Below are 10315 nucleotides of genomic sequence, written 5' to 3'. Positions count from 1 at the left end.
AAAAATATTAAAAGATTTTCACCTGATAAAAAATTTAAATACTACAAATCTTCACATTTAAATCAAATGAGAGAATTTTTCATCAGAAATTTAACAGGTAAAATTAACAAGTAAAAATTTTGACTTAAATTTGGTAAAAACAAATGCCAACCTGTTGAATGAAAAAATTTCGAATTTCAAAACATAAATGCTAATAAAAAAGTTATAGCAAATCGCAAACTTTGTATAATATTGATTGCTTTATTATACTTCAAAACTTTAACCATGTTTTTTTATTTAATCAAAGTATTAAAAACTAGAAATATTTCGAAGTAAGATTCATATGTATATATATACATACATATATATATATATATATATATATATATATATATATATATATATATATATATATATATATATATATATATATATATATATATATATATATATATATATATATAGACACACACACTCACACACACACACACACACACACACACACACACACACACACACACACACACACACACACACACACTCACACACACACACACACACACACACACACACACACACACACACACACACACACACACACACACACACACACACACACACACACACACACACACACACAGATATATATATATATATATATATGAAAAATCTAAAAATTAGAGTTTTTTATACAAAAACTTCTTTTTTTCATAACGCACTTTAGCGACAATCTGCTCAGCAGTAAAATTTTTAAATAACTCTTGAGCTTCACTATTTTGATTTATTATGCTTGTCACATTAGCTTGTGAAACAACATTATGGTGGCCAGATATTGTAGAGGAAAATAATTTTCTTATCATTTTTAATTGTTCTGTATTGAATAAAAACTTCAAACACTGCTTTTCCTCATTTTCATTTTGTACTTTGCATTTTCTTAAATGTAGCAATTTGTCATATATTTGTTTAGGAGATCGAAATTTCAGAATTTCATTTTCTGCAACAACTTTCCGAATTATAGGTTGAGTTAATGTTATAGTATCAGAAATATTAAATAGTTTATGTAATTCATTTATTTCATCTGTTGTCCAACTTTTTTTTGCGTGTATTGAATTAGATTGAAAATTATATTCCTCATCACTTTCACTAACATCACTAGTTTCAGAGATATTTGAACATTCGGAATCTTGATTTTCTTCAGAATGTAAAGTCTTTTTTTTAATATTGGTTAACATAGATGATGATTTAGGGAAAACTTCTGATTTTAGACTTTGTGCTTTAGATTCAACTTTGATGTCTCCAAATAAAGTTTCAGTAACTTTTTCAGATGCCTCACATGTATCTTGTTTGTTTTTGTTTAGGTAATACCACCGTTGAGCTGTTGTTTCTTTATGTTTCATAAGGGTTGCTAACTTGCTTTTATATTCAGGATGATTGTCATAAAAAAAAGTAAGCAGACTTTTTCGAACCATCGTAGCACTGCATCGTTTTTCAATTGAATCTTCATTTGCCAGACACTTTGAAAAAAAAGAATTTAATTGAGTTGAAACACCGCCAGATTCAAACGCACACCCAGACCATGTTATAAAAAAGTTTTCCGACATTTTACCTGGAATTGCGTTGCGTATAATTTGATCGTAACAATCACACATAACTTTCAGATCAGGATTTAATATAATTTGACATGGACCGTATTGTTTAGCAGTTTTATGTTTCCTCACTAAAACAATAAAACTTCCTGTTGGTGAAAAAGTTCCTTTTCGAAATTCTGAAGCTGTCATACTTGAGACAGCTCCAGACCGTGAAACATTATTGGTTATTAGGCCAAAAAAAATACAGTCTCTAATATTTGTAAACAGAGTTCGAGTAACTAGAAACTCTGACGGCCTGTTTTTGTAATTATTGTAAATATATTTAACATTTTTAACAACATCTTGATAAAAATCACTTTTAGTTATAGCTTGAAAAGATTCCTTCGGAATTATATTTTCAGCATCTGCCATCATTACATCATATTCTCTTAGTGCTTCTTCACCACGCAGAGAGGTTCTCCAATTACTAATTTCTTTCTGACAAACATTGAGAACATCAGCAGATAGGACGCAAGGAACAACATTGGGAACAGTGGGAGTTAATTTAGAACGTAGAAGAAAATTTACAAAATGGCTTAGTGATAGCAAATAAGAACGTTGAGTGCCTGGCTCATAACCTTTTTGTTTTGAGTAAGGGAACCATTTATCTTGTAAGAGTTTAAGGTTTAATAGACTTGTGTAACATAGATCAGTCAGGTTGGGTAGCATTAGAGAGTCTGGTAAAATGACTTCCATCATTCTTCTAATTTGATGCATTTCATTTGATGCAGCTTGTGGATCTTTCTTTCCTCCTGATGGACTTTTTAAGTAAAGAAGAAATGTGTGAAGATAATCTTGAAAACATAGAATGTCATTTTCTCCTTTTTCAATTATAGTATTTGCTTCATTATCATCTTTATCATCATTACTGCTTTTAGGTTTATTTGGCAAGCAAGATGTTTGGAAATATCCAACTTCATTTGGTAATTTTGTCATAAATCCTGACCCTATTGAATTAGGTAAAGCAGAGTTTGTTTCGGTGCATTCAGATACAGACATATAATTACTTTCATTATAAAGTTGCTTTTTGTTAAGCATTTCTCTATATGTAGCCAAATCATTTTTAAGATGATGGGGAGCTCGATAAAGATGATCATGTATGTTTTTTGTAACAATGCTACATATAGGACATATGTATTTTGTCTTTTTTTTTACTTTTTCTCCACCTGAGGATCTTGTTTTTCTTAGATCAAAAATACCTCTAGCTTTTCTAGCTACTTCAGGATTAATTTTATGTATATTTCTAAGATGTCTGGGAAGATCAATAATGTATGCACCACAGTCTATTTCTGTGCATTTAACTTTTTGACGGAGAGATTTTTTTACTTCTTTCAAATCATTTTTTTCAAACTTAATATTACTCTTCCATTGTTTAAATAACTATATTAAAAAATACAAACTCTAACTAAATAAGTCTTCTCAAAATAAATTAAAATAAATTTTTAAAAATAATCATTTTCTATTAAATAGAATAAAAAAAAAATCAGAAAAAACTTTTTAAATTTTTTCAAAAAAACTTACTTTTTCAGCTTCAGACACCAAACCAACTTTCATAAATCCTGTTAGCATACTTCCCATTTTTGTTTGTTCATTTTCATTCATGGCAACTCGACTGTTTAAACAACAAATATTATTTTTGAGAATAAAACAAATTTAATTTTATTCATATAAATTTATGCAATTATATTTTTATAAGTATTCAATTGGTCATAGTTTTAACCTGTGAATATCATTGTTCAATTCTTCATTCTTTTTAGACTAGATTAATATGAATAACAGAGCATGATAAAACAGTAATTTTTCAAAAGATTATAAAATATTTTAAAATAAATAAATTTTAACTTTTTTTAATGACAAATCAAAAACTTTTACTTACAAATCTTTTTCCAAACCGCTTATACACTTTGGTCATATCACTTAAGTGCTCCTAAATTGTGAACATTAAATTTATAGATATTATATATCTTAAAAGTAGATGTTTTTTATTAATAATTCCTTAAAAAAAAAGAGAATTCAAATTTGCAAATATTATAAATGAATAAGGGTTCAAAAAAACCCAAATAATTTGGGTAAAAAAGGGGGAAAAGATCAAAAATGAAATTTATAGACTTGGATCAATTTGCACAAGCTTAATTAGTTGATGTGCAAAACCAATATATTATTTACACATGTATGAAAATAATATTTGTTTTGCAAAAACTGGTATTTTCATACAGGTAAAAACAAACTTGAAATTAAAAACAAAAAATGCTAATTGTTTTGGATAAGGCTTTTAAGTCAGCATTTAGGGGAAGGTGCTCATGACATAAACTGAAAAAAGCAAACAAAATAAATATACAAAAATATAAATTTTTTTACTGAAAAGATGAAAAATTCTATTATAAAAGGAAATATGGTTAAATAGTACAAATTTTGATAATTAAAATTACATTGAGTTCCATTGCATCAACACTGGCATTTAAAGGTGATCTTGATGCTGAAGATTTTTCCTGAACATATAAATTATTTATGAATATATTTCAGACACATTGAAACAATTTTTTTTAAATTTAGATTGTAGTCTAAATAAAACATACAAAGCTAATAACAGACTTTTAAATGCATAAACATACAAAAAAAAAAAAAAAAAGATATAAACAGATATACTGCTCTGCTAGAAAACACACCATAATGAGCAAAATTCTATTAAATAGTAAGGTTCTTATGCTAAACAAGGGAATTTAATCACCACTTATAATATATATCTCTGACTAAACAATCATGGTTAAAAATCAATTAGGAGGTTTGTATTAATAACATAATTATTAATTATGTTATTAATACAAACCTCCTAATCGAAAATTAGTGATACCAAATCAAATATAAACTTAAAATAAAATAAAAATATTTGGTTTTTAAAAGCTCCTATTTATTTTCTAAGCAGGGCAGTATATATCAGCTCTCGATTAAACGTAAAAAAACTCACGACAGTTTCAACTTTATTTTTAAAATAACAACACACAAGTGCTAAAATATTCAATTAAAATAACATAATAAAACCTAACTCACTCCATGCTCATTTTTAACATCCATAACATTTCCTTTTCCAAAATCAAACATTTGGTGTTTTTCTTCTACATTAGCCACTTCTGTAGTTTTTTCAACTTTATTCTTATTTTTAACATCTATTGATTCAATTTGAAAATGAATGTTTTCATCAAAATCTGAGCCAACCTGCTGAAAAGATTTCAAAATTCTTTTTTTTTTTTGTTAGTTCACTTCCCCAAGGCTGTTAAGGCCACTACAGATGAGGAGGCTACTTGTGGTTATAACTCTCTCTCAACTCTATAACTCCAAAACACAAACCTTGACGAACAAGGCTGCTGCGCGGAGAAACAAGTTGAGCGCGGTACTACCAGGGACGTGGTGGGGATCGAACTCGGAACCTCTTGCTTATGAAGCGAGTGCTCTACCACAACACCACTACCGCATAGTTATACATTAACTAATGTTTAGAAATAAAATCTGCACAAACCAATTAATTACGCGGTAGTGGTGTAGTGGTAGACCACTCACTTCATAAGCAAGAGATTCTGAGTTTAATCACCACCATGACCCTGGTAGTACCATGCTTAACTTGTTTCTCCATGCAGCGGCCTTGTTTGCCAAGGTTCGTGTTTTGGAGTTATAGAGTTGAGAGAGGGTTAAAACCACAATTAAGTAGCCTCATCGTCTGTAGTTGCATTGTTGGTATTGGGGAGTTGAATTAAAAATAAAAATAAAGTGTCTGGCAACAGATACTTAATATAATAAAACATATAGTAAAACAAAATTTACTTCATATTTATTTTCAACATCTATAACTTTAAAATCTTTTCCAAAATCAAACACAGTATATTCTGCATCAACCAATTGTTTAGTGTTTTCAACTTGATCAACTTTAGTTGTATTTCTATCATCTTTCACTTCTTTTTCACAATAAATATTTTCATTTAATTCCGAACAAACCTGTTAAAAACAACACATTATAGAAAACAATCCCAAATAAAAAAAGTTCATTGATCAAAAAAAAAAAGATAAGTTTGCTACATTAACTCATATTAAAAACTTATATTTACATTTATATATATAAATATATATATATATATATATATATATATATATATATATATATATATATATATATATATATATATATATATGTATATATGTATATATGTATTTATGTATATATGTATATATGTATATATGTATATATGTATATATGTATATATATCTATATATGTATATATATATATATATATATATATATATATATATATATATATATATATATATATATATATATATATATATTTATGTATATATGTATATATGTATATATGTATATATGTGTATATATGTATATATATATATATATATATATATATATATATATATATATATATATATATATATATATATATATATATATATATATATATATATATATATATATATGAATCACTTTTACTAAAAACTCACCCTTAATACTAATTCTGATAGTAATTCATTGATAATGACATTCTGAAACATATCCATAATTCATTTTAATAAAAAAAAAACGTACTATATGATAAGTATTGATATAAACTCTTCATTATAAATAAACTTGACAATATTTTATTAATAAATTAATTCCAAATGCACAGAAAAAAAGTACATTTTCCTCTTTATCAATTACAACACAGTCTTTTATAACTTTTGTACTTTCTTGATTTTTAGACCATCTGTGTAAACGTTCATTTTCTAAAAACAATTTGAAATATTATACAGGAAACAGAATCATAAAGAAAAGAGAATACTACATAAGAAATTAACTATAATTAGCTATATCATCATAATAGATTATATAATCATCATAAAATTATGTACACACATATATTATTTGCATAGTTTTAATATGTTTGAAATAATATATTATTTTATTTACTTATTTGCAATAAGTAATACTATCTATTACTTATTGCAAAGTACTGTTTTTTATCATAATATATACTACAATGATTTAATAAGTAAAAAAAAGGTACGGGTAAAACATACTAGCTATTTGAGAACTTTTTAACCTTTCTATCAAATTTTGTGAAAAAGTACTACCACAGTCTAAAATAAATAATATACAATTAAAAGATTAATAAAAACTGCTTCAACAAACATGAAACTACAACAAATTTATGATTTAAATTTAAAATGCAACACAGTTAAAAATTAACTTCAAAAATGCTAAATGCAATAAATTAGCTTAGTTATTTAAGTTGACTCTGACAAATTCTTACCTGATGATTTATCACTTTCATCTTCCTCTGAAATTTCTTGATTTCTATAGTATTAAAAATATAAATATAAAGATAAACCTTATATGAATGTTATATAAATTATTAAACATAATTATATAATTAACACATATATGTTATTCAACCATATTCAAAGAAAGCTATTTAAAGAAAATGTTTAACTCTAACTGAAAGTGAAGCTTATAATCGTTATACTACTATACTATGCTAGTTAAAAATTTGTAAAAATCTTTTTTGTTTAAAACTGCTTTACATGCATTCTATATTTAAACTACTAAATGTAAAATAAAATGAACTATATGTAAATTTTAATAAGAAAATATTAAAGCAATTCAAATAAGTTTGATGCTACGACATTCCATATAAGATGAGAAATAAAAATTTTGCAATATGATCAGATAACACAGATCAAATTATTCCAATATTGAAATATCAGTCCTATAAAAAGAGTTTGTACATTTTAATTTAAAATATAATGCACTCCTTAAAATCACAAAAACTCGTTCCCATTTTTGAATTGCAAACTTAACAGTTACAAAGATTTTATAAAGTTTTCAAACATTTTCTCAATTAACTATTGTGCATCACAAGTAACTATTGTGTATTACAACTAACTATTGTGTATTACTTTGATATTACAACCCAAATTCCTCTGCTTTCTTAACAATAATAATTTATTCTAGCCATCTGACTTAAGTAACATTCAGCAAATGTCACAAACAAATTACAAGCTTTCATAACTAAAGTTATTTTAACTCATACATTTATGATTCTCAAACAAATAATAAATTACCTTTCTGAAATATATGACATTAATAAAACTTCTGCCTAACAATAATTCAAAACAATTTAAACTTTTAATTTACAAAACTAATATAACTTAAAAAGTATAGTGATTAACTAAAACTGAAAAGATAACTAAAAAAGATAATAATGGATAAGATTATAACAAAGTTCAACAATAAAAAGAATACTTGAATTCTTGACATTCCCTCAACTTTAGCGAAAAGATAAATAATTGCTTCAGGCACCAGAACTTTAAATACATATTCATTATACTAAAAAAAAACAAGCTAACAGTTATGCAACGAATTTTTCAAAATTCTGAAAAGATCTTTGAACTAACTCATAATTATATTTTACGTATACTGTTAAATGTTAAATAAGCATAAAAAAAAAAAAAATTAAGACAAAACATAAAATTTACTTTTATAGAATTATATGACCGAGCCAAAGCACTATATAGATAGTGTTGTTGATCCTCACTTAACAAGTCAATCAGCTCTTGATCACATAAATTTTCTGGAAGTAAAACAATAAAAAAAAGTTTTAAAAATACATTGCATTTATTTTTTTTTACTATTTGAAATCTTAAAAAAAAAATACACACACAATTACACCTACTTTTACTTTTACTTCCTGCATTAAATAAATCATGCCTGTAACTGTAAACCTAAATACCATTGCTTAAAAATGTTAATTTTTAAAATATATTTCATTCTCTCTCTCTCTCTCTCTCTCTCTCTCTCTCTCTCTCTCTCTCTCTCTCTCTCTCTCTCTCTCTCTCTCTCTCTCTCTCTCTCTCTCTATCTATATCTATATATATATATATATATATATATATATATATATATATATATATATATGTATATATATACTGCTTTGATCTTTAAGAACATTGAGCATTCTATTTGTAGAATACACTAACGTAATTTATATATATATATATATAATATATAAATATATTAATATATATATAATTTATATATATAAATATATATATAATTTATATATATATTTATATATATATAAATTATATATATATATATATATATAAAGTTTATAATAAAACAGATTCATTTTATCATCTTAACAAAAGTATCGTTAATACCTGCCCAGAAAATATAGATCTAAGTAAGAGAGAAGAAGCTATTTCCTCAATTTTTTCTTTTGTCATTTTTTGAACACCTAAAAAAGCAATTTTATTCTTAAGCTACTATTTGCTTTGCCTTAATTCGAAAGTAATAAAAATAAAATCCTCATGAACAATTTGCAAGCACATTGCAAGTTATTGTTTATCTCTATAATTGTTCAATAGAGAAAAATATCCAAAAAACAAAACTTTAATTTCTTATCTTTAAAAGATTTATTTTTCATATTGGTTTACTACAAGAGCTTATTTTAAAAAATTATCACTTTTTAAAAATAAGCAATAAAAATAGTTATGTAGTTGTTAAAAAAAGTTCTCATATTTATTAATTTAAATATTTTTGTATAGACGCTTATAAAAAAAGTTACATATAAACAAATGAAAAATTACCTCTACCAACTAAATCATCTTTTTTCGTTGGAGAAATTTTACAACAACCTTAATAATGAAATAATTAAACTAAGTAAATTTATTTTAAATCTATATTGAAACATTTTTTAAAGTTATTTAATTGAAAAACATTTATTTGGTATAATTTTATTCTTATAATTTTATAATCTTATAATGCAAATTATTAGTTTATAAATTTAAATAATATGCAATACATTTTATGTAATAAAAAGTAATTGTATTCTTATTAATCATATTCCATTTGATTGATAAATAAATATTGCAAAATTAAAGCTCTAGATTGTTTGAAAGTTTGAGATAAATTAAATATTGTGTTGAATAAAATATACTATTGTAGAATTATGCTGTTAACTGAATTTTACTTTACAATTAAAAAAACATTTATGTTTAGAGTCTCTAAGCATAAATATTTTAATTAAACTGTTTAGAGTCTCTAAGCATAAATATTTTAATTAAATTATTTCAATTAAACAAACCCTGTTACATTATTTAATTAAATGTTGGATTATTTAATTAAACTCAATATTATATTATTAGAGATCCAGAGAGCAAAACTTTAAGATTGCATATGATTAATTAATCATATGCAATGTTAAAGTTTTGCTCTCCGGATCAGGATTTATTTAACTAGAAAATGCAACATTGAGTTTAATTAAATAATGCAACATTTAATTAAATAATGCAACAGGTTTTATTTAATTAAATAATGCAACAGGGTTTATTTATTTTAAATAATGCAACATTGTTTTACATTTATCACAAATAGTATAAAGTAAAAAATAGTATTAGAACTTATTATAAGCTCTAGTACCATTTTATACTTTAGACCTTTTTGTATAAACATAAGCCTTATGTTAAGAAATAAACAACAAATACAGTAACAATTTAATACCTGCACATATTTTACAGACAACATAGCCATCACCAATTGTACCTCCATGGCATTGGATATCGATTATTTTTTTACATAAGGCACATATAGTTCCAGAAAAGGAAGCGTCCCCCGAACATACGTGACATTTAACCATTTGAATTTGTAGGATTTATAGCTGACT

General features: G+C 24.9%; 1 protein-coding gene across 1 annotated transcript; it reads right to left on the bottom strand.

Moving 5' to 3' along the window:
- Positions 1 to 537: 537 nt before the first annotated feature.
- On the bottom strand, positions 538 to 10315 carry LOC136076679 (uncharacterized). Its single transcript, XM_065790010.1, has 17 exons — positions 10153 to 10315; positions 9240 to 9287; positions 8811 to 8887; positions 8324 to 8372; positions 8127 to 8221; positions 7894 to 7977; positions 6902 to 6945; positions 6669 to 6728; positions 6289 to 6374; positions 6111 to 6152; positions 5424 to 5594; positions 4656 to 4820; positions 4037 to 4096; positions 3484 to 3534; positions 3328 to 3365; positions 3129 to 3219; positions 538 to 2987 (listed from the first exon to the last, which is right to left on the bottom strand). The coding sequence occupies exons 6-17, from the start codon at positions 7971 to 7973 to the stop codon at positions 657 to 659; spliced, it is 3219 nt and encodes a 1072-aa protein (XP_065646082.1). The 5' UTR covers positions 7974 to 7977; positions 8127 to 8221; positions 8324 to 8372; positions 8811 to 8887; positions 9240 to 9287; positions 10153 to 10315; the 3' UTR covers positions 538 to 656.

Source organism: Hydra vulgaris, chromosome 02, assembly GCF_038396675.1.
Source record: "Hydra vulgaris chromosome 02, alternate assembly HydraT2T_AEP".
Lineage (NCBI taxonomy): Eukaryota > Metazoa > Cnidaria > Hydrozoa > Anthoathecata > Hydridae > Hydra > Hydra vulgaris.
The sequence above is the reverse complement of the archived record's forward strand: the minus strand, read 5'-3'. Positions and strand labels throughout refer to the sequence as shown.

Coding starts and splice junctions, on each gene's coding strand:
- LOC136076679 (XM_065790010.1), bottom strand. CDS start 7,973: ATGAATATGTATTTAAAGTTCTGGTGCCTGAAGCAATTATTTATCTTT. Junction 4,821..5,423: donor ATGTTGAAAATAAATATGAA/GTAAATTTTGTT, acceptor TCTTTTCAGCAG/GTTGGCTCAGATTTTGATGA. Junction 4,097..4,655: donor ATGTTAAAAATGAGCATGGA/GTGAGTTAGGTT, acceptor TTATATGTTCAG/GAAAAATCTTCAGCATCAAG.